Source organism: Vitis riparia, chromosome 12 (assembly GCF_004353265.1).
Source record: "Vitis riparia cultivar Riparia Gloire de Montpellier isolate 1030 chromosome 12, EGFV_Vit.rip_1.0, whole genome shotgun sequence".
Lineage (NCBI taxonomy): Eukaryota > Viridiplantae > Streptophyta > Magnoliopsida > Vitales > Vitaceae > Vitis > Vitis riparia.
The window spans coordinates 15,846,709-15,871,213 of NC_048442.1; the positions used below are offsets into that span (position 1 = coordinate 15,846,709).

A 24,505-nucleotide genomic window follows, 5' to 3' on the forward strand; every position below is an offset into this window, starting at 1 on the left:
ATGTTTTCTCGCCACCGCCATTGCCCTCGGATACGCTCCTTCTGACTTCGGTCCCTCCACTCAAACCGTTCACGCGTATGATAGCACTCGGAGGGAGGTCATGGGTACACTCGAGATTGAGCTACTAATTGGTCCAACCACTTTTGTCGCCATGTTTCAGGTTTTGAGGATTCCTACATCCTTTAACCTGCTTCTAGGCCGACCATGGATCCATAGAGCCGGAGCTATTCCTTCTTCCCTTCATCAGAAGGTGAAGTTTATTCATGATGGCCGAGTCGTCATGGTGCAGTCTGCGGGTGATAGGTTCATCTCTGCCGAGCCTGTACTCGAGATTAGTCACGCTAATGATGATCTTTTTCTGACCGGATTTACCTTTGACGAGGTGCAGACTCTAGAGATGGAGGATTTCTACCGAGACTTTATAGCCATGTCCTTCGACCAGCACAGCAGCACGGTGGTGCTCGATATTATGCGGAGCATGTCTTATCTTCCCGGTATGGGCCTGGGGCAGCGTCAGCACGGGCCTAGTGAGTTCATGGCCTTTCCAAACCACGACGTACCATTCGGGCTCGGATTCATTCCCACTGAGGCCGACTATCGTCACATAGCACGACTGCGCAGGAAGAGGGTGAGGGCTCGCTTGACTCATACGCTTTTTTATTATCCTGTCCGCCCATATACCATGAGCCTAGCCGATTACTTTGTGGGGGCATTAGAGCCACATGCACCATCTGATGGGATCATCGTAGGACTCAGCACCACCCAGGAGGCCAAGCTTCAGCGCCTCGTCCAGCAGTTACAGTTGAGTGACGGAGCCCCCGGCCCTTCGACTTCTATGTTGATTGCTCCTCCCTCCCCAGATCGCACGAGCCTTATGACGCTTTGCTTCCCGGATGAGATCGATGATCACGGGACTTTTGCCGAGATTGGAGACGTAGTGGACGAAGCCGTGCTGCGTGACGAGTACGTTGATGAGATGCTCGCGATGAGCTTGAGCCAGACCGAGGAGATAGCCCCACCGGAGCTCGCTTCACCATTTGATCTCTTCGGGGTGTCCGTCCTCGAGATCGCCGAGGAGATCCAGGTTGCTCCCACTCCAGAGGTCGTCGAGGATGTTATAGTTGTTGTTGATTTGTTTGATGGCCCTGTTGGCCTAGTTGAGGGAGCGTCCAACTTTATGGATCCACCTCTTTCTTTTGATGTTTTATCGGGATTTGTCTCCCGTCATGACTATGTTTCTTACTTTTCATCTATGGATTTGAGCACCTTCGAGTATTTGTCTGTCTCTCATGTTATTGATTTATCTGCACCATTTTCACCCACATCACAGATTTTTGACATTGATGATGAGATTGCACAGCACGATTCAGACGATGACTCGTCTTCTGCTTCCGATTCAGGTCCTGTTGATGAGAGAGTTTCACCTGCTGTAGGGGACACAGAGATTATTGATTTCGGCACCGCAGATCAGCCTAGGGAGTTGAGGATCGGGTCAGATCTATCTGTAGATGAGAGAGACAGCCTCATTCAGTTGCTTAGAGCATACTTGGACGTTTTCGCATGGTTTTATGAGGACATGTCGAGCCTTGACCCATCTATCGTCCAACATCGTTTGCCACTTCTGCCCCATGCTAGGCCGGTTAAGCAGAAATTGAGATGATTGCATTCTCGTTGGAGCCTGCAGGTCAAGGAGGAGATTCAAAAGTAGCTCAGTGTAGAATTCTTATCAGTGGTCGAGTACCCAGAGTGGCTGGCCAATGTCGTCCCTGTTCCCAAAAAGGACGGCAAGGTGAGAGTCTGTGTTGATTTCCGAGATCTCAACAAGGCCAGTCCTAAGGATGATTTTCCCCTTCCACACATCGACATGCTAGTTGACAGTACGGCGGGTCATTCGATGTTGTCCTTTATGGAAGAATTTTTCGAGTACAGTCAGGTCTTGATGGCTCCAGAGGACATGGAGAAGACGTCCTTCATTACCGAGTGAGGTACTTATTGCTACAGAGTCATGCCATTCGGATTGAAGAACGCAGGAGCCACCTATCAGAGAGCGGCGACCACCCTTTTCCATGACATGATGCATCGGGATGTCGAGGTTTATGTAGACGACATGATAGTGAAATCCCAAAACAGACCAGATCACTTGGCAGCTCTGGAGAGGTTCTTTGAGAGGATCCGACAGTTCAGATTGAGATTGAATCCTAAGAAGTGCACTTTCGGAGTGACTTCTGGGAAACTTTTAGGGTATATGGTTAGTGAGAGAGGCATAGAGGTAGACCCGGATAAGATCAGAGCCATCCTGGACATGCCTGCACCGAGGACAGAGAGAGAGGTCAGAGGCTTCTTGGGTAGACTTCAATACATCAGCAGATTCATCGCCAGATTGACAGACATCTGTGAGCCCATTTTCCGACTCTTGAGGAAGAGTCGACTTACTGTTTGGGATGATCAGTGTCAACGCGCATTCGAGAGGATCCGAGAGTACTTGTTGTCACCCCCAGTCTTGGCGCCTCCTACGCCAAGTCGTCCTTTACTCCTATACGTATCCGTCTCAGACGTGGCTTTAGGATGCATGTTGGCTCAGCTCAATGATTCGGGCAAGGATCAGGCCATATATTATCTAAGTAAGAGGATGCTAGATTACGAGACGAGATATGTCACGATTGAGCGTTATTGCTTGGCATTGGTTTGGGCCACTCGCCGACTGAGACATTACATGACCGAGTATTCAGTGCACTTGATATCCCGTCTAGATCCTTTGAGATATTTGTTTAATAGGCCCGCCCTGGTCGGTCGCCTCATGAGATGGTTGGTACTTCTGACTGAGTTTGACATTCATTATGTCACTCAGAAGTCCATCAGAGGGAGCATTGTCGCGGATCATCTAGCTTCTTTACTGGTTTCCGATGGCAGGGCCATTGATGACGACTTCCCGGACGATGATGTCGCTGCTGTGACTAGTCTGTCAGGTTGGCGCATGTACTTTGATGGTGCAGCCAACCACTTTGGATACGGGATAGGCGTCTTGTTGATATCCCCTCATGGTGATCACATCCTCAGATCTGTTCGTTTGGCATTCTCGAATCGACATCCTGCCACGAACAACATTGTTGAGTATGAGGCTGGTATCTTGGGATTAGAGACAGCCCTCGAGCTCGGGATTAGACAGATGAAGGTATTTGGTGACTCCGATCTGGTATTGAGACAGATTCAGGGCGAGTGGAAGACTAGAGATGTGAAGCTTAGGCCTTACCACGCGTATTTGGAGCTACTGGTTGGGAGATTCGATGATTTGAGATATACCCATTTGCCTAGAGCGCAGAACCAGTTTGCTGATGCCTTAGTTACTCTGGCTTCCATGATCGACATTCTTGTTGATGCCACTCTTCGCCCATTATTGATCGAGTCGAGGTCTGCTCCTGCATATTGTTGTCTGATTAATGATACAGAGATAGACGATGGTCTACCCTGGTACCATGACATATATCACTTCTTAAGACTTGGCGTGTATCCTGAGGCTGCCACGGCCAAGGATAGGAGAGCGTTGAGACAGTTAGCCGCCCAATTCGTGATTTGTGGCGGGACATTATATAGACGATCAGCTGATGGGATGCTATTATTGTGCTTGGACCGTGCCTCCGCCGATCGAGTAATGAGAGAGGTTCATGCGGGAGTCTGCGGACCACATATGGGAGGACATATGTTGGCCCGTAAGATCATGAGGACTGGTTACTTCTGGTTGACCATGGAGACGGATTGCTGCCAGTTTGTTCAGAGATGTCCCGAGTGTCAAATACATGGAGACCTCATTCACGTGCCACCTTCAGAGTTGAATGCACTGACTTCACCTTGGCCGTTTTCAGTGTGGGGTATCGACATCATCGGGAAGATTTCACTGAAATCTTCCAGTGGTCATGAGTTCATCTTGGTCACCACCGACTACTTCACCAAGTCGGTGGAGGCCGCTTCGTATGCGAGATTGACATCGTCTGGAGTTGCTAGTTTCATCAGATCACACATTATTTGTCGCTATGGAGTCCCTCATGAGTTGATTTCGGATAGAGGGGTACATTTCACGGCAGAGGTTGACACCTTGGTGCAGCGATACAGCATCCGACATCATAGGTCGTCTGCGTACAGGCCGTAGACGAACGGGGCAGTAGAGGCCGCGAATAAGAATATCAAGAGGATATTACAAAGGATGGTTGAGACTTCTCAGGATTAGTCAGAGAAGCTCCCATTTCCATTGTGGGCTTATCGGACTCTTTTCGCACTTCTACAGGCGCCACACCCTACTCATTGGTATATGGCATGGAGACGGTGCTACCCGTTGAGATTGAGATGGGTTCGTTGAGGGTAGCACTAGAGCAGCAGATTCTCGAGACAGATTGGGCTCAGGCTCGATTTGATCAGCTCAATCTCCTAGATGAGAGGAGATTGAGAGCAGCAGACCATGTTCGTGCATATCAAAGGAAGATGGCCCGCGCTTTCAAAAAGCGGGTCAAGCCCAGACCACTACATGTAGGTGACTTAGTTTTGAAAGTCATCAGGGGATTGATCAGAGATCCTAGAGGAAAGTTCAGACCCAACTGGAGCGGACCTTATTTCATCAGGGAGTTGACCCCAGAGGACGCTGCATGGCTGATGGATTTAGACGGAAATCGATTCTTAGAGCCAACCAATGTGGATCAGCTAAAGAGGTATTATGTTTGAGACCATGGTCACAGGATGGGTGGCCATCATTTCGGTTAGCCATTACCTTGTTATTCCCTTTGGATACATAGTCTGTTGCTAGCCCATTGAGCCTCGCATGCGCATTATAGCCTTTCTTTCTTATCGCCTTGCTCACATTTTCACACCGGGATAGGGGCCCTTTAATGTATGCATGCATTGTTTGGTAGTTTCATGAGCTTTGGACCTAGGGGCATGTTTTTCTTATTATTTTTTCCTGTCACTGCACCTCTGCATTTTCATCTCATTTTATTGGTTATGTTATTCATCTCTTATTCCTTATCCTATCTACTATTTGTTTGTCTCATATTCTCTCCACCCTGAGTGGTGATCCTCCTTAGTTCATCACATGGAGGATAGTCACATCATTTCCACCATCTATCTCGCGGACACTGGTTTAGAGATCCTTAGTTTGAGAAGGTCATCTTGTCATAGAGAGTTTGTTTGTTACCTTAGCACTTGGGAGTGTGTCCATTTGTTATTGATATCATCTTTGGGGTTCATTTGTTCATGTTTAGGGTACGCGTATTTGTATATATGTAAAAAAAAAAAAAAAAAAAAAATGAATGATGATAAAAAATAAAAAAATAAAAAAAAAAAAAAAAGTTAGCGCATGTGTGTATGTGCATAGTGTTCTCGATCATTGAGTATGTATATTGATGTCTGGGGGTCATTTTTGTCGAGTATGTTCGTTATTGGGAGTTCGTATGTGAGCCCTCTGAGATCCCATGTTATTTGTATTGCTTCGTCATATCTATTTGTGAGAGAGATGAGTGACCTTCTCCTAAAGATTCCGAGTCATTGTCCTTTCCATCATTACATTCATTATTGATGTGACTTCACTTCATATTTGATCTGAGTCGATCACCACCTTTCTTCACATATTCATTGTTTCGCTGTCGTTTTTTATCGTTGCTTGTGATTCATCTCATTCCCTTCACATCTTATTCTCTCCTTACAGCAGCCCATCTTGGGTTCGATACTCACTTCGCGTCATCATTATACATCTCGTTATCAGCTCATTTTGCTTCATTTGTCTCCTTATCGACATCATATTCACGTTAGGCATCCTCAGGTCCATGGCTCATGGGATTCACTATACATGTTGCATTTCATATATGAGGGCATGTTTTTCTGATCATCGGGTATTTGGGCCTAGTTTCCTTTCATTTCTATTACCCTATCACCTTAGCCTACGTTACGTCCCGTGTCTTAAGACCACCCTGAGGCCGTGGGATCAGATGTCGTCTTTGACAGCCTCTACTTGGACAGGTGATCGAGATCTGGTTGACATCTAGATATCGTCATGCTTCTTCTTCTAGGAGTCGCCTCTTTGACGTGTAGGACTGATTCAGTTGTGTTCGGATTACCGGGATCGTGAGTTTGACGATGATCGACTTGGTGTCACCTGATTTTTTTTTACCTATCGTACCTCTGGTGCCACACTGCGGCATATCCCATTTCATTTGGAGGTTTATGGATCCTCACAGATTGGCACGTTCATTATCACTTACTGGATGCTCACTGAGACGTGGACATGGTCGTTACCTTACGAAGCCCCCGAGATCCATCCAGCTAGTTCCGCACTTCTCGACGCTTGCATGCCATCATGCCTCTCCATCTGGGAGGACATCTTGGACATATGTGCATGATTCAGTTATGGATTCGGACGACCAGTGTTACATGTTCGATGATAGATGATTTCATGTCGCTTGATTTCTGACCTGTCCTGCATCCGATGCCCATACTGAGGCATATTTCCGTTTTGGGTGAGATTTACGGATCTTCACGAAGGTCACATACTCGATGATAGATGATTTCATGTCACTCGATTTCTAACCTGTCGTGCATCCGATGCCCATACTGGGGCATATTTCAGTTTTGGATGAGATTTACGGATCTTCACGGAGGTCACATGCTCGATGATAGATGATTTCATGTCACTTTTCCTTCTGACCCGTCCCATATCGATGCCATACTGGGGCATATTTCCATTTTCGGGTGAGATTTACGGACCTCCGCGGAAGTCACATGCTCGATGATAGATGATTTCATGTCGGCCGATTTCTGACTTGTCACACGTTCAATGCCATACTGGGGCATATTACCGTTCTGGATGAGACTTACGGATCTTCATGGAGTTGCATGCTCATCCCCACTGACGAGATACACATGGACCCGATGTTTCCTCCGTGGAGCCAGATCTGTTCGTTTGGCATACCCGATGAGAGTAGATGCATACCTCACCTTTTCCAAGATAAGGATTCGCACTTAGGGTTTTTCTTTCTTATTTTGTTTACCCTTTCAAAAATAAAACAAAAATAAGTGGCGACTCCAAATCATTTTTCTAATCAATAAAAAATCATTTTTCACAAAAAAAAATCGAGCTCGCCATCGAGTGGGAAACGCATGAGCTGAAATACGAGGTCCGTAGTGGGATATCCATATCCCTCTCAATTTTTATTTCAATTTTTTATATTACTCATTTTAGAAAACAAAGGACAAATTGATTGAAAAATTAAATCATAGTTCAAAAAACAAAAGAATAAAAAAATATAAAAAATAAAACATAAATATTAATATATGTATTAGTTATATATATATTTAACATAATATAATATTTTATTTCTAATTTTTAAATATTTTAATTATGAATATTATTAATAAAGAAATAAAAATTACTTACTAAATGATAAATGATATAATAATTTCTAAATTATCATACTTTTTTAATAACAAACATTGGGATCAGTATGCATTCCATTCTATTTTTTAATCCTCATACAAACCAACGTGGTATCCAAGGATATGTCATCCACAAATATCATCCCATTGAAAAATGAAATTCTAAGATTTGTATCTCTTCCTATGCCAGATATAGAGATTCTATGGGCTCAAATTTTCCCAACCATCCAATTGGCATGGGCCTCTGGGCCTCCGGGCCCAGGTACTCATTTTCTTTTCTTATGCGCTCGATTCTGAAACGGACAAGGGTGTATAACAAAGGTGTAATAAGACTTCAAATGAAGAGGATAAGGATGAGAGGCTTACCCATTACCTCAGTTTCATCACCAACACGCTTTCTTGCCATCTCAGCCTCAGATTTGAGCAAAAAGTTGGAAGAGACCGCGTAGAAGTGTCTTCTTCTTCATCACCACAGCCTGGTGACTGAAAATTATGTAATTGGGCCCTAAAAGTTATAAAACAAAGTAAAAGAAAAAAGTAGACAGGTCAAGGAAAACGCACCTGCAATTTATTTTTGTTTCTCATATTTGTGACATCAACCTGCCTACATTTCACACCTCAACCTGAAATGAGAGTCACTACATAGTAGTTTGAGCAATAAAATTCAAGTTCAGGGTGACGAAAAAATTGGGCATTTCGATTTCAGGTGAATTCCGGAATTTTATGCGTGATTTCTCAGGTCCAAGTAGAATATACAACTCTCATACAATTGCAAGCTAATATAACATGAATATTCAACTCGTTTAATCATGGGCTATCGTTCTCCACAATTTTTACACCACGTTGTGCTCGTCTCAGTATGCTCACCCTCCTCAAATGGCTGCCTAAAAAATCAATCTTTCTTTTCCTGTTTTCAGCATCGGTAAAGTTACTGCTTCCAGAATTAGATTTGGTCTTAGCTTCAATATTCTCATATTTTTCTCTCCTTTCAGACTTACGAGGTAGCCTCTGTGATGACGGGTTTACTCCGCAAAGTCCACCAAAATAATAAAGAGGCTCAATATAGCAAAATGATGAAGACACAATACCTTTAATGTTGATTGGCTGAACAAGCTTAATAAAGTCCTCTATCTCAGGAAAGCAAGAGTGCTCAGAATAGGGAACCGAATAAATGTATTGATGAAACCTTACCACAGACCTCAATTTTCCCTTCGTATTTATTCAGCACGGGGCCCTCCATTTATTATTCGTTTGTTTCCATTACATGTTCAATGGTGAGAAATTGAAGGAGAACCGACGGGATTGTCATTACCTTCTGAAGGTTTCACAACCCATGGAAGACCAGATGGCATGATTCCAATGGTTGGGCGCACTGTATTTAGTCCCTCAAGAGTGTTGATGCTAAAACTGTAACGAGGAACAGCTCTTATCCTAGTAAGAGAAGTTTTGGTTGTGAAGATATCATGGAATCCAAGAAGATGCATAGTTTGCAAGCGTTCTGGCCATACCCAAATCTTCAAAGGAACAAAAAACAAGGAAAATCAAGTGAATGGCTGATTTTGAAGAATATAGAAAATAACAACAAAAAATTGTTGTGTTAACAATCCACTAAACGCAGTTTATTTTCTGAGATAGTTTGTTGCTCTATTTTCTAAACATGCTCAGATGAATGCAACAGCTTGATGGTCAAGATAATCTATTTTCTGTGCTTTCAATAGACCAAGCAGTGATTGCCACTCAACTGCACATGCCCACTACTATAAAAAAACACTATGGTGATCCAGAAGTAAGAAGCTTAAGTGTTCCTTATTAATACCGGGATATGAACAAACCTTTACTTTTAAAGATCGTGAAATGTAAAGTAAAAGATCTTCCTTTCCCAAAGTGTCAATCCCAATGATGATATCATGTTTAGGATGGGATGCAATGATATCAACGACCTGCAATCGGTTAAACCAAAACCAGTAAGATAAAGCTTCTAAATAAAGTAATTGCTGCTGAGATCATAAATTCAATACACAATCCTAACATAAATTTGTGTACTGGAACAAACTTTAGTTTCTCTTTTTTTCAGGAAAGATAAGAACAGAAATGAAATAATTTTTTTTTAGATTTTATACTTGATTATTGTATTCTATCTAGATGAGGAACAAGCAATTCTTTATTGCTATTCTGTATGCAATATACAACGTAACAAAGAGATCCAATAGTTATTATCATTCATTTTCCATTTCTCTTTACGTTCCTTAATTTTGTCCTTTTCCACAAATTTTCAAGTAGAGACTGTTTTGGAAATATCCTCGTTCAATGAACCCCATTTATTATTATCCTCTAGCTTAGGTCACCTGTCCTTCTCTTGATTACTTTGAGGAGAATTATCTTCACCTTTATTTTATTTTACAGAAACCATATATATAGTTTCCTTGTCCTCCTATATGCTCACGTCATTCTTATTTTCTCCTTTCCCAAGAGAACTTAAAACTTTTCCATCCTCACAGACCAACCTTTATCCCACCAAGTCCTCAAATCCTTCTACAAGTTTTTTTTTTTTGTTCAATAAAATGTACAATAATTTGGCCTCTTATATCAGTACCAAATCAAGTAAAGAAATAACTCAAAACCAATTCCGAAGCATGCCTCCAGATCACTAATTACTCCTCATGAATCATCCAAGCTTGAAATTTCAGAATGCTAGCACACTGTTTTCCATAGTATTATTGAAATTACATAAAGGGCTACAACAATATGACTAAAAAGCTCCAAAAACCTGTACACTCTATGTGACACTATGAGCCGTAGAATTGTTTGCATTAGACATATGCAAATTAAACTAGCATACATAGAATTTATCAGAATATAGATCAGAAGATTATTTATTACTTGCAACAGTAAACCATGCATAAATTATCAAGGGAAATTCCAGAACCTCTGTAAGAAATGTAGAAGTGCACCTGCTGAGCAGCAGCTTCTCGAGAGGAAAAGAAAATGATGGATTACAGTAGGTATTATCCAAGTAAAGAATGTTAACTCTGTCTCCCTCAAGAGCATGGAGGAGCATGGTCCTTCCTATCTTGGCCCTCTCATTAGTTGCCTCCCAACGGAAATCACCAGTGAAAAGCATGCAACCAAAATCACCACGAAACAAGTACATAACAGCACCTGTCAGATAAAAAACCATGCAGGATTGATAATAATGCTACAACATTGAATTTAATGGGCTAAGTAGCCAAGCACATTGGTAGGGAAATCCAAAGCAACAAAATGACAATTGAGATGGACAGGAGTTCTTGATAGAAAAAAATGATTACAATAATCAATCAAGTCATTGTCTTCATGGTATTGCCCCTGGTAAATTTGATCTCAACTGCAGAAGTAAACATACTTTGGAGACACCAATTGTATGAAAGAAATTGAGGTTGGGTTTTGCATGAAATTAATCTCAAATTCATAAAAGCGGTATCAAAGTAGATGCAAAATTTCACAATTAAAGTTCCAAACTAAACCAATCTGAACACTCAAAACATACTCAATAATATTTATCCCACCATTTAATAAAATGAAATAAAATGGCACTGCTTAAAAGATGCTTCGGCCACAATTTCATGAAATGGACAGTTACTATTGAATTCTAAGTAAAAATTGAGAACCAAAATCCAGGACACGATTAAGGTGTGCCGCTATTGCTCCGCTTGAGACCCTTCCATACCGAAAATCACAAAACCAAATTACGAAAGCAAGGAGTCACAGTTCAGTATAAAGTCCACTAGACATTGCTCTGTTTCTGTACATTGATAATTTTTTCTGATTTTTCAAGTTGAAAATGTAATGCCAAAAACATCATAAGCATATATATCTGATGTAAAGCAAAGCAAAACAAATTCAACGTATAAGCAAAAACAACAGCAATATATATATATATATATATATATATATATATATATATATATATATATATATATATATATAAATCAAACAATTAATGCTATTACAACCCTAAATCCAAACAACTGACGGACCAGGGCAATGGTGAGCGTCAATGGCCATGAAATCAACAGTAGTTTCCGATCCGGAGGAAGGCGAAACCAGAGAAACGGAGTGCCAAGACCCAATTTCAAGAATTCGAAGCAGAGAGAGGTTGAAATTAGGAAATTTGAAGGGAAAGAGCTTCGCGGTGAGGCGAGAGCAGAAAAGAGGCCCCTTGGTCCACGAAGAGGACAAGCACTGGGTGTGATCGGAGTGGAGATGCGTGAGGAAGTAGACCTGGCTGTGATCGCTCCACCGATCCACCGATATCAGGCCTTTCTCCATTCTTCAAAAAGCTGTCGTTTCCGGAGCTAGGGTTTGGATTGATTGCAGAATGCAGATTCAGAATCTAGGGTTGGGACAGAGCGCGATGAGAGAAGATGGAGATTTGGTTCCATTTTGGCGGCAATTGAATTTTTTTTGAATTTTCAAGGGTTTGGGCTTTTATAGTGATGAGTTTGGATCCTCTCCGGTGATAATCCCTCCGGACCGCGTATTATTTTGCCACGTAGACAGTGCAAAAGAATCGCGGTCCAAAACTATACTTTTTGAAAATAAAAAAGGTCGTAATAATAATTTAACTATCATTTCAATTCCCTTCTATTTTTTTTACTTTATATTTTTTATTTTAAAAATATTCAAAATCGGTTTCCCATTTTCATTTTAAAAAGTAAAAAAAAAAAAATTATTTATCTCAATAATTCATTAAAACTTAAAAGACTTAATACAAATGTCACCAAAATATTATATTTTATAAAAATTTTATTTTGAATTTATGCAAAATAAAACATATTTACTATTTATACCATGTGCAATTACTTAAATCCCGAGACATTCTTTAATCATAAACTTTATTAAGATAGCTAAATCAACGAGATTCCCTCAAAAATCATATATAAGAATCTGATTCCATCAAAAACACCAAAATACTAATTAAAATTGTTATATGATAAAAAAATTTAAACTTTTTAATCCTCTAATTAAGGATTTAATCTTATACGAAGATACTAAATAATAAAAATCCAAAAGTTTTTCTCTGTGTATAGTAAAAAACACGGTATTTGGATTGATTTCTTAAAAATTAAGAATCTATTTAATTAATATTATCAAAAATTAGAAATTATTTTCGAACTTGGAAAATACGTTTGGAAATGGTTTTGATCCAATACGTGTGTCTGAACCTATGGAGTAAGAAATGGTCTAATCCAAGGTCAAAGGCAAGGTAATATCGATGCTTGTAAAAGCTCAAATTATTTTATACCAAAATATAAAGATTATTACTTTGAAATCGAGGAGTTGGGTTGGCCATTAATTTCTAATAAAGTACAATAGGTGTATTAGTTCTATCAAAAGAAAGGCACTATCAGAACCGAAACCTTGACCCATGTGCCACCAGGCACCAACCAGCACATAAAAAAACAAAACTCATTAAAGCCTTGGAAATTTCACCAAGGTCTGGGCCTAATGTTGATGCTCACCCAGCAGCAATAAATCGGGTTTATTCTCAAAAAAATATTATTTTCTAATCTTGTTAGTTCTAATTCATTATGCTAATAGTGGGTAGAGTTCAAATCAAAGATTAGGCTTAAAGGAATATACAGAGGTAGAAGTTGGATTAGAGATTGACCACAAAGGTGGTATGTATGAAGGAGTAATTTCATGGCCTAAATATTTAGAGATGGGATGTCAAAAACTAATCAATTTTACGTAATAAAGTATTGGCAAATTTGTTGGACGGTGCGGAAAAAGAAACTAAAAATCAATTTATTAAAATTTTTTTTTTTTCTATTTTTTTATTTTATGTTATCCTAATAAATGGTAGATAACATTGAAAAATATGTATGTCGGGACAGGAAGGCTCCCAATAGGGAAATGACACGTGGTCCAATTAAGTTATTGAAATAGTTCAAATGGTTTGCCTACGGTGATGGTATCACCGCTCGTCACGCTAATGCGAGTGTCTTTGTTCCAATCGCAGTCAAAACAAAATCTTTGATTTCCCGTTCTGCCCCTTTCTTCGTTGTCTGTAAAACCCATTTTCTCTCTCTAAAACCCCCGTATACCTTCTCTGGGAGAGTCGGAGTTGTAGGCTTGTGGATAGTCTCACCGATCGGAAAGTGGAAAAGACGATAAGATCCTTTAGGAATAGTTGGAATTACTGTTTTCCCGAATGAACCCGAACCAATCGCAGATGGAGGCGGACCGACCGTCGACGCTGCCGCCGGTGAAGGCGATCCACGTGCAGCCGTCATCGCCGCGGTTTCCTTTGTCGTCGTCGAACACGCCCACGGCGGGGGCCAACCGGAGGATAGCAATCGCGGTGGACCTGAGCGACGAGAGCGCCTATGCGGTGAAATGGGCGGTGCAGCACTACCTGCGTCCCGGTGACGCAGTGATCCTCCTCCACGTCCGGCCCACGAGCGTCCTCTACGGCGCGGATTGGGGCTCTATTGACCTCGCCGTGGACACTGATAACAGCACCGAGGAGTCCCAGCAGAAGCTCGAGGACGATTTCGACACTTTCACCTCGACCAAAGCCTCCGATCTGGCGCAGCCGTTGGTCGAGGCTCAGATCCCCTTCAAGATCCATATAGTCAAAGACCACGACATGAAGGAGCGGCTCTGCTTGGAGGTTGAGCGGCTGGGGCTCAGCGCCGTGATTATGGGGAGCCGAGGGTTCGGAGCATCCAAGCGAACTAGCAAGGGACGGCTGGGGAGTGTCAGCGATTACTGTGTGCACCACTGTGTGTGTCCAGTGGTTGTGGTTCGGTATCCCGATGAGAAGGACGGTGGTGCCGGTGCTGAATCCCCCGGCGGTGTGGCGGGCAAGGCGATATTAGGGGAGGAGGTGGAACTTCACCCAGTGCCGGAAGAGGAGCAGGAGTACCACGACGCCTCCGATGAGCAGAAAGGTTTGAGCTTTGTTGTTTTGGTTGAAATTGGCATTCATGTTTATAGGCATGACTTTGTTTTTTATCTGATATTTCGGTTTCACTTCGAATTAGATGATTGATAGCAAAATTTGAATGGGTACAGTTCTACAGTTCAATTGCTTGATTGTGTTTTACTGTTGTTGTTTACATGTTATGAGGACTAATTATGGTAGTTACTCATGAATGATGTTGTTTGATCTAATGGTGGTGAGTGATCCTGGTCTGTTTGGTTCATGAGAAAACCCAAGAAAGAAATGAGCAGAATACTTTGAAACTTGTGATTTTCCTTGTTTGGGGTTCAAGAGTAGGTTGCTTCAACTGATCCAAGTAGTTGTATTAGGCCTGGTTGAGCGAAGGTTTTTTCTTTTCAACCAAACGGTATGTAAACAATCAACAATGTTCGTTTTGGTTGCTATGGAGATGAAAGGATATGTGGTTTGCATGTTTCATAACTGAATATATGAGTTATTGATTAATTTTGGAAGTTGTATTCCCTTACTCTACAAGGAGGAACATTTGAAATTTGGTATGACTGAAAACTGGAGAGGGATGATTAGGACTTCAGAAAACATACATTTGAGTGGATCAATTTTTAAAATTAGGAAAGCACGGCTTGTCTGACAGTTTAAGCGAATGTTCTGATTTTTTGCAGTTTAGGAAAAGGTTATTCACTCATGTATTGTGTAGCAATTCATTTATTGGGTCTGTTTAGGAAGACTTGATATTGTTTTGGAAAGGTCTGGACCGTGGCATTGTCACTTCAATACAATTCCTAACGTGAGAAGTTTATTTAATTCATTTTCTTTTGAGTGATGCTCTTAGAATTTAGTTTGTCAGTGTACGTTTTTCCCATGTTTAGTGAGGTCGGTGGACCAGTCCTCACTAAAATAAGATGTTATTTCGTTTCCCTTTCCCTTTTCTCTCCATTATCACCTATTGATCCGGTGTAAGAGCTTGTTGTCTAATTAAGCATGGATTTTGTCATTTAAAGTAAAAAAAGAAATAATCCATCACTAATAAAAGATAGTCCATATTGTAGAGACACATAAAAAGGCCAAAATGTGCATTGTTCTTTTAGGGTTTATAGACTAATTTTTACTTCAAATAGTAAAATTTTATTTGACTACTCGAAATGGAACTGTTCCTTGTCTAATTCATGATATCTCTCTTTGTTAACAGATGATTAACAAGTGCTTAGCAGATTGGCATTGTCCTCAAGTTCAGGTGATAAATAAATTTCCATACCCATAATCTTTTGTGCCCCTTGTTTCTTATTGTTTAGAGCTTCTGTTAGAATGATAACTCACTGATTTTACTAGAAGCATGGAAAGATAGCTTAAGTAGCAGATCCTTTCTCTGCATTCATATCTCAGTTTTTTTTTTCCATGATATTAGAAGTCCCATCTCCTTGTTCCTACATGGGTCCTCTAAAAGACTAAACATTTTGCAAGGCAGGTATCAAAGCTTTCCTACACACTTGGGGAAAGGAAGAAAAGGGGGAAATAGAAGATCAGTTTTGATTTTATCCATGCTAGAAGTTATCCAAAAACCTTGCACACTCTTATTCCATCAGGGTTTAAATGGTTTTTTTGGACTAGAGAAGTTGATAGGTTCCATGTCCAGATTCTTGGCATCATGTTTCATATTTCACATTCTACACCATTTATAGATTCTCATGTGCAGTATCAGCTAAATGTCATTTGGTGTTATGATTTACTGATTGATACTGATGCAGCATCCGGTTTCGTTTTTATTGCAGAAAGCAAGGCGATGAAAATGTAAAGGCTGCAGGGGAAGTGAAGAAGTCGTCTCAGAATGTGAGGGAATTATTAATTCATGCCTTTTGTAAAAAAAAAAAAAAAAAATAGAACAGTGGTGGTGTTGTTTCTTACCAGATCTCTCTCTTCTATGTTTCCTTTTGAACTGCCCTTTTCTCGTATATGAAGTGTTGGGTTGTATCCTGTGTTCTTTCTAAAGTTTCTATAGTGTTAAAGTTCTTTCTCGAGTGGATCCCATCTTCTTTCTTTACCATTTTACTCCGTAGAATGTGGAGAAATAGTAGGTCTGCCCATTGACAAAGTCGCCTTGATTGAATTTTCAGTGTGGCCCCAAACACAAACCCAATCCAAAAAGGACGGTTTTACATTTTATGAGCAAGTAACTTCAAAGAATTGGCAGATTCCAATGGTGGCAAAAGCAACTAAAGCTATGGATTGTATTGATGATTTTAAGTCATTGGTGGACCCTCATCTAGGGATTTTTTTACCCAATTGGCTCATCTGAAGTTTATCAAGTTGGTTTGAGTTAAATTTAGATAATTATTTTTAATTTTTGAGTTAAGTTTTTTGAATCTAACTTGATTTGATAATTTTATAATTAATATTATCTTATATAATAACATTTATTTTTTGAAAAATAACAAATTATAATTATATCATATGCTTCTTCATTTTTTAGATAAATATATAAAATTTCTTGTTATTATTTCAAAATTTTGTCTCATTTATCATTTAGATTTTGACATATAAATTTATTTTTATTTTTATTTTATTATTATTATCTTAAAAATTTATTAAAAAAAAAAAACATTGTTGATGAATTTTTAAAATTCAACGCTAAGCAACTTATTAAATTTTATAAGAGGTCAACTATTCAAGAGAGTAAATAGGAAACTCTGGCAAACTATAGGGCATAAGGTTTAAAGACTTAATTCTGAATCTGAAAACTCATGAAACTCGAATCATAATCACCAGATAAGACATTAGCAAACAGGGCCGAGGATACTGCCCATGGTTCATGCAGTGTCTGCAAATCTAATGCAACTATAAAAAACTAAAATGACTCCAACAAACCACACTCCCACATTAAGTATCTAAAAAAGGATAAATAGTGCTGATAGAAAACCCACATAAACCAGAATCCAGAGAGTTATCAGACTGTATGGCATGAGAACTGGGCTCAGAGAGCTCCTAGAGTCCCCTCACTTCGGCTCCTTCGCATGAAGGAATCTGGCTTAAAGCCCAGAAAATGGTTGGCAAAATCAAGATGATGAGGCCGCTGATGGGCTGTTGCTTTTGTTCCAGTTGGTGGTGGAGGCAGGCGCACATGCCTGTTCTTGGACCGTTTTGGAGAAACTGCTGCTTTACGGCCATGTGTTGCTGAAGATGAAGGCTTGTTAGAAGCTACACCATGGCTACCCTTCCGCACAGACTTATGTTCTGATCTAAGGCCACGATCAAACTGGTGGGCGCTCATGCCTAATCGAACTGATCGGTCTGCTGTATCCTTCAGAGTGCTGACTTTAATAGTCTGCCGATTATAGTATGCCAGATGTGGAAGAAGGCCTTGTAGACATTTCTTTAGTTGTTCATCTCCTACATTTTTCTGGGCTGGGTTTCCTTCCAAGCTGATGGCTTGCAAGGAATTGTAGTTAGCTGCAAGTTGGCCAAGGCATTTGGCTGTGGAGATTTTGTTGTAGCGCAGATCCAGTATGTTCAGTTTCAGGAGACGATGAAGACCTTCCACCTCACTAATTTTGTTTCCAGCTAGGTATAACTCCTTTAGAGAGGAACAAGAAGCAAGACCTTCAAAAATTTTAAGAAAACAAGAAATATGTCAGTGACAAGTATTTGATGAGATTAGGCAAGCCCATCAATTTGGAGTTGGAGGTGTAACAGTATGATAAAATTAAGAGAAAAAAATGTATTTGAAACAAACAAATTAAGACTCAAGAGCCCTAACAATTCAACAACATAGCCAAAAACTCAAACAAGCTTCGCACAACCAGAAGATTTTCAGATCATTTTCATTATGGGATGCTTTGTCAACTTCTTTTGTTTTGTCCATGGACATGAACCCGATGTTTATGGAAAAGAAAAGAACAAAAACAATTGATCTGAAGCAAACAAGAGACGATTCTAAAAATCCATTCAGAAAGGCTATATAAAAACAAAAAATGCAATCTAGAATAATATCGCAGACAACAATTTCTGTACTTAATACACCCGGCATACCATGCAAAAAGAATTAGTTGGTTGTAGGCTTGTAGCAAACCACTGACATTAACACACAGCTACTTCGAAAAGGCTATATTGCTATAACAAATGTAAAATGCAGAGTCTAGTGTAATAAACAACCTCCAAAGTTGATAAACATACAGCATATTACGCAGCATTATGAAAAGCATGTATTGCTACAATGTCATGTAAGAGATTAAACTGGAAAGTTAATATGAGAAACAAACATAATAGGAAAATCAACCATGCAAAATAGTATTCCAGCATGTGCCCATACCATGTGCAATTCTGAATATACGGTTGTAGCTCAGATCCAGTATGCGAAGTCGAGTCAATTCACGCAAACCTTCAATCATGGTGATTTTGTTTTTAGAAAGATTCAGCATATGAAGACCTCTAGGAAGTGAACCAGCAGTTATCCTCACTGGAAAAGTTTTGCAGAGAGATTACTAAGCAGGATATACAAATAGCCAACCAACCCAAGGTTACAGTACATGCAAAAGGAATAAACACAAATAAATAGTTAAAAAAAAAGGTTAAGTTGTCATAGACACAAACCTATGGCGTTTCCTGACAAATTAAGCACCTTCAAGCTCACGAAAGCACTAAGGAATGGGATCACAACCAACCCGTGATTTGCTAGCTGAGCTGTGGTAGCTGTGGCGGTCAAAGAAGAGATATATCTTTTTGCTGCTTCCATGCCAGGAGTAAACTTTTCATCCAATTTTGCAGCAGTCAAACTACTGGAACCTTTATTACCTTGCGATCAGAATCGGGTAATTCATTTGTTTCTTCCAAAGGGCTGAAATGCTGAAGATCAGTAACCCATTCCCTGATACGCTTGATTGTGAATTCCTTATTAGGCAAATCATCCCACTGGCTGAATGAGGATTCACCTTGAATGCTTTTCTCCATGTTTTCCTCATCAACAGCCGGCATTATCCAGTCTTTTGCTGAATTAACATAACCATAGAAATCGCAACCATCCTCCACAGGATTTTCACAAATATTCTTCTCAGTTTTAAATACATTATCATCTCTTTCTTCATCCCTTATTGCCTGGATTTCAACATCATGAACTAATTCTCTTTCTGCCCCATATCTAGGACAATGAGGTCCTCTGAAGATCTAGAGTGTGGAATTAAGTATGTAGGGGAGTATCCTTCAGAAGTGGGTATATGAGCACCAATGTTGGGCAAAGAACATGATTTGACCATCACTGGTGGGTTACGAGGTGTATGGTCTCCAGAGCCAATGGCACACACACCAGACACCTGGGTATCGGAATTTTCATTTTCAACTTTTTCTAGATGCTGGGAATCCTCAATCGAGAAAATTGATTCATTATTAGTTGGGCTTATTCCTGGATCCTTCCTGCCAACTGGGATAACCAAACCATTGTGGCCATGAGAATCGTCACAAGAATAACCTCGATCCGTCTCATCCTCAGTGTCAATGCCACCAGAGACCCGGTCCAATCCACTTCCTAGAGACTGACTTTTCTTAAGATGCCCAGTCTGATGAACCTCTATACCACTCTCACTATTAAGTTTTCCATTCATTTCTTCAGATTTCCAGCAACGCTCAGAACTTGTAACATGCTTCGCATTGTCATTGATTTCAGAATCTCTGTGCATGTTCAAAGATAATGAGTCTAAGCTCATAGATTTAGCAGAATGAGTAAGGGCTTGAATCTGGGAAGAATCTTGCAACTTCTTGTAAATGGCTTCAACAGATGGCTGAACTGCTTTCTGATTGAGAAAGTAAAAGTGATACAGAGTCAGAAAAAGGCAACAGACTACTCTCTTAACAAATTTAAACAACAAACTGATAGCACTTGTCTTACCTTTGACTTGTGGGTGTGATTGTTAACATGGAAGCATGAAAACCTAACCATTATGGTATGCCGACCAAAGCTTCACTCACATGACCTTTTTTTGTTACATAAAGCTATTGATAACTAACTATTCTTCTCCTTGATGTCCAGAAGCCTGAAATAATCTACTTTTGCTAGGATTCAGTCACAAACTATGATCAAGCTTCCTATGACTTAGCCAATGGTGACCTTAGCCATAGTCAACAGACAAGCCCTCTGAAACACGGCACAATCTCCAGATGTGTGATGACCTTGATCTCCGCAAAACATAAAGCAAAATCACTCCGTCATCACTACCCCACACCCACTTAGAGGTGCGAGAAGAGTTTAACTTTGTTGCAGCGGCCAGAGTGAAAGAGAATCTTCGTCAATTAGGACAACCGGATCCCAAACATGAACAAGAGATGCTGGCCTGATATATAAAAAAACCCACGTAGTAAATCTAAGTCGAGAGCCTATACAGGGAACAACAGAGAGAATAAAGTAACTAATTATTTCAATTCCCACATTCAACCAATTCATAGTTTCAAAATCAATGCAAAAGAAACATTGTTATCTGCTCTAGCTGGTTTCCAATTCTCGACCACCAACCCTTTTTATGCAAACATTGGTCTCGGTTTGTTCCAATCACAAATAAAATTAGGAAAAGCAACATCTGCATGTTAATAGATAACAATGCTCATAACTAAGTAAACCTTTCTTGGCTATATCATTGTATAACTTAGATGACATTAGAAGAATAAAAAACATATATACCACAATTCCCAAAAGGTGAAACCTACTTCCTATATCTAAAAGACAATCAAAATTTAATCAACAAAAAATTTGTATATAATGTTCTCACCACCCAAAATAATACCCAGAGTATTTTCCAATGTGGTTACCAGGAGACTATGTTTGCAACTATATTCCAAAATTGACCAAAAAATAGAATTTACTTATATATAATGAGGCATCTAAACAATTATCCATGTACTGCTATGCATGCCAATCGGATTTGCGGAATGGGTTTGCCTAGTACAATAAGTCCCTAGTTTTTCAAAAAAATTACTGCTACTGTCATTGTGCATATCGGCAAACTCATTCAGAACCATTATTCTCATAATCCACCCTTTTCCCTCATGAAATATTAATCGACCTTGACAATGACAACCAGGAATTAAAAAAAAAAAAAGAATCGGCATCCTATTAAAGAGAAAAAAAATCCTTGGATATTAGATCTATTTTTCATATGCTATCAAATAGATTGAACCCCTTAAAAAGCTTCAACAAAAGGTAACATGACTATAAATCTCTTAATTGATTATGCACACCAGCCAAAGGATTGATTCCATCTCAGCAATATACCAATCTTATTCATTCAAGTTTCAAGACCAACCCGATATACACCACATACAAGCAATCAAATAATCAAATAATACATGCACAAATCCATATATGCCAAGAACTTCTATATGGGATCATAGTCAAGATTGAATTAATGGACATGAATAACAATAAGCCCATAACCCAATAATTCATTCAAGTTTCAAAATCTATCCAATATACCCACATATGAACAATCAAACAAACAAAAAATATATATACAAACCCACATATTCTCAGAGTTTCTACATGGAATCATAGTCAAAGATTGAATTAATAGGCATGAATAACAATAACCTAATAAAAATTAGGTACACTAATTCACATATTTTTGGAGTTTCTATATGAAATCATAGTCAAGATTGAATTGATGGCATAAACAAAAACAACCTAATGACCCAATAATCCATTCAAAATAAACTAAATAAATAAATAAATACACAAATCAACATATGAGATCATATAAAAAGATTAAATTGATGGACATAAACAACAATAACCCAGAACCCAAAACTAAATCAAACAAACGAAATCATGGAAAACGTAAACAACAAAATAAAAACACGAGGAAAAAAAATCAATGCAAAAACAAAGATCAAACCTCTCTCTAGCCAGATTGTGGGAGGTGGCCGGAGAAGAAGACCCTCTATTGCCGGAGAAGAAGGCCCTCTATTTCCCACGCGAACAAAACCCAAAGTGATTTTTGAGACGGAGGGCAAATACACACCTTGAGAAATGCTGGGTCGGTGGCCGCTTATTTTATAGAGAAATCAATGGCCCTGATTTTATCGTAAATATTATTTCCAAAAATTTATCAAAAAAGAAAAAAAAAAAAAAAAAAAAAAAAAAAAAAGAAAAAAGAATATTCATCATCGTTGTTATTACCAAATATTATAAAAATAAATTGAATTGATTCCCATAATTTTAAATCGTCAATCAAAAGGGTAAAAGATAAAGAATTGCTTTTTGGATTTTTATTTTTTTTCCTGGAAATGTTTTGCGTCCACAAACATCTTCCTTTTCACACCACTCATTTGATGGGCTTTTTATTTTTATTTATTTATTTATTAAGATTTTAAGGCCTTTAATGATGAGTTTTCATTGGGTGGAATGTCCTTTTTAAGAATTTTAGCTTTACAACTACAAGAATTTTGGAGCCCAAAGGCATCTAATCATATTGATTAGATGCATTAATCACTAATTAGCATCTTCCAACACATTTTCTTTACCTACCAAAGCAAAACATTTTTCTAATTTAAAAATAAAAATATAAAATATTTTTCCACATTTCTAGTCATATTTTGAATTATTATTATGTAGATTTTTTAAATTTCATAAATAATTATGAAGTATTTGATTTTTTTTGTCCTAATAGGTTTTTGAGTTTGGGTTTGTCTAAAAATTGAAGCCCAAGTCAATGACACAATTTTTGGTTTTATTTAAAAATTCATTTAGAAGATTCATTAATTATTAAATATCTTTTTGCATATGAAAAGTAATATTTTCTTGATTTTTATATTAATTTTTTAAATAAATTTGTTAGTATAAAGCTCTCCAAACAAGATCTTTCTAGTAATCTAGAGGTTCTATTTGGGTTCATTTTTTTAGAGACCATTTTTTTTTAATTTAATAAAACAAATTTCTAATTATTTGAGTAATTTTTTAAAAGGAATTTAAGAAGTCAAATGTTTTTTTAAAATTAATAATTTTTTTGGTAGTTATTCGAGTAATATTTAAAATAAATTATTTAAGTATTGTTTGGAAGAGGTTCTTTTGGAAGGGTTTTTTAAATACTAAAAGCATTTATCATTATTTTGGAGAAGTGAAGAACCCAAACAAATAAGAGAAACATATATTTTTTATTTATTTAATTAAAGTTATTAAAAATGTAATAATTATTTATTTTTAAAAAAATATAAATAATTACTCTAATTTCTTTTATAAGTAAATGCAAAAATTAATCTTTAAGTTCATTTTAATTATATTAGTGGATATATCAATAATTGTTTTTAGTCAAATAACTTTTTTTATTTAACCAAAAAAACAAACACCAAGTAATTTTATAACATCAATGTTATCTTTTAAAAATTATTTTTTAATTTTAACTCTATAACTTATTTAATTATGTTTCCGAAACTTATTTTTTATTTTTTAACTTAAAAATAATATTTTAAAATAAGTTTTATAAAACAAGGTAATACTGACTCATGTTTTCCTTTTATTTTTAAACATGATTGAAAACGTCATGTACTTATTCTTTAAAAATTGTTTTATATTTTAATTTATTTTTAAAAATTGTTTTCAAATAACAATGACCAAACAATGTTAAAAAAAAATTAAAAAACAATTTTTTGTTTTTAAAAATAGAAAATTGTTTTTAAATCACATTATCAAAACAGACTCTTAGTATCCCAATAAAGCTAAAAAAACCATCCCCAATATAAATAAATATTGTTTAATTTCTAAATAATTATAAGGTTTTGACTTTATGTATGCTAAATTTCTCATATTTTACTCAAATTAATTAGTGCATGACACATGGGTTTTAATCAATAAATTATGGAAATTTCAGTCAACATTCAATTTTTAATTTTTTTATATAATTATTCTGTTGACGACTTCAATTTATTTTAATAGAAATTAATTAAGAATTTACATGTATCATAAATTTATTTTAATTATTAATTTTTAAAAGTTTTTATATTACTCATTTTGCAAAATAAATATTTGATTAAGAAAATTAAATTTACGATTAAAAAAGAAGAACTAAAAATATTTAGAAAATAATACTAATATGTGCAATATTATATATATATATATATATATATATATATATATATATATATATATATATATATATATATATATATATATATATA

At 37.9% G+C, this 24,505-nt stretch overlaps 2 protein-coding genes and 1 pseudogene across 2 annotated transcripts; 1 reads left to right on the forward strand and 2 right to left on the reverse strand.

Annotated features, from left to right (window-relative positions):
- Positions 1-8,157: 8,157 nt before the first annotated feature.
- On the reverse strand, positions 8,158-11,833 carry LOC117927119 (annotated as a pseudogene).
- Positions 11,834-13,399: 1,566 nt separating this feature from the next.
- LOC117927110 (universal stress protein PHOS32-like) lies at positions 13,400-16,382 on the forward strand. The gene is made up of 3 exons (XM_034846518.1): positions 13,400-14,348; positions 15,549-15,593; positions 16,129-16,382. The coding sequence occupies exons 1-2, from the start codon at positions 13,607-13,609 to the stop codon at positions 15,554-15,556; spliced, it is 750 nt and encodes a 249-aa protein (XP_034702409.1). The 5' UTR covers positions 13,400-13,606; the 3' UTR covers positions 15,557-15,593; positions 16,129-16,382.
- Positions 16,383-17,066: 684 nt separating this feature from the next.
- LOC117926637 lies at positions 17,067-22,357 on the reverse strand. Its single transcript, XM_034845815.1, is given in 7 exon segments — positions 17,067-17,953; positions 18,663-18,809; positions 18,944-19,153; positions 19,156-19,470; positions 19,473-20,136; positions 20,232-20,673; positions 22,228-22,357. Coding segments are annotated over 6 exon segments (2,013 nt in total). The 5' UTR covers positions 20,283-20,673; positions 22,228-22,357; the 3' UTR covers positions 17,067-17,327.
- Between the last annotated feature and the right edge of the window lie 2,148 nt (positions 22,358-24,505).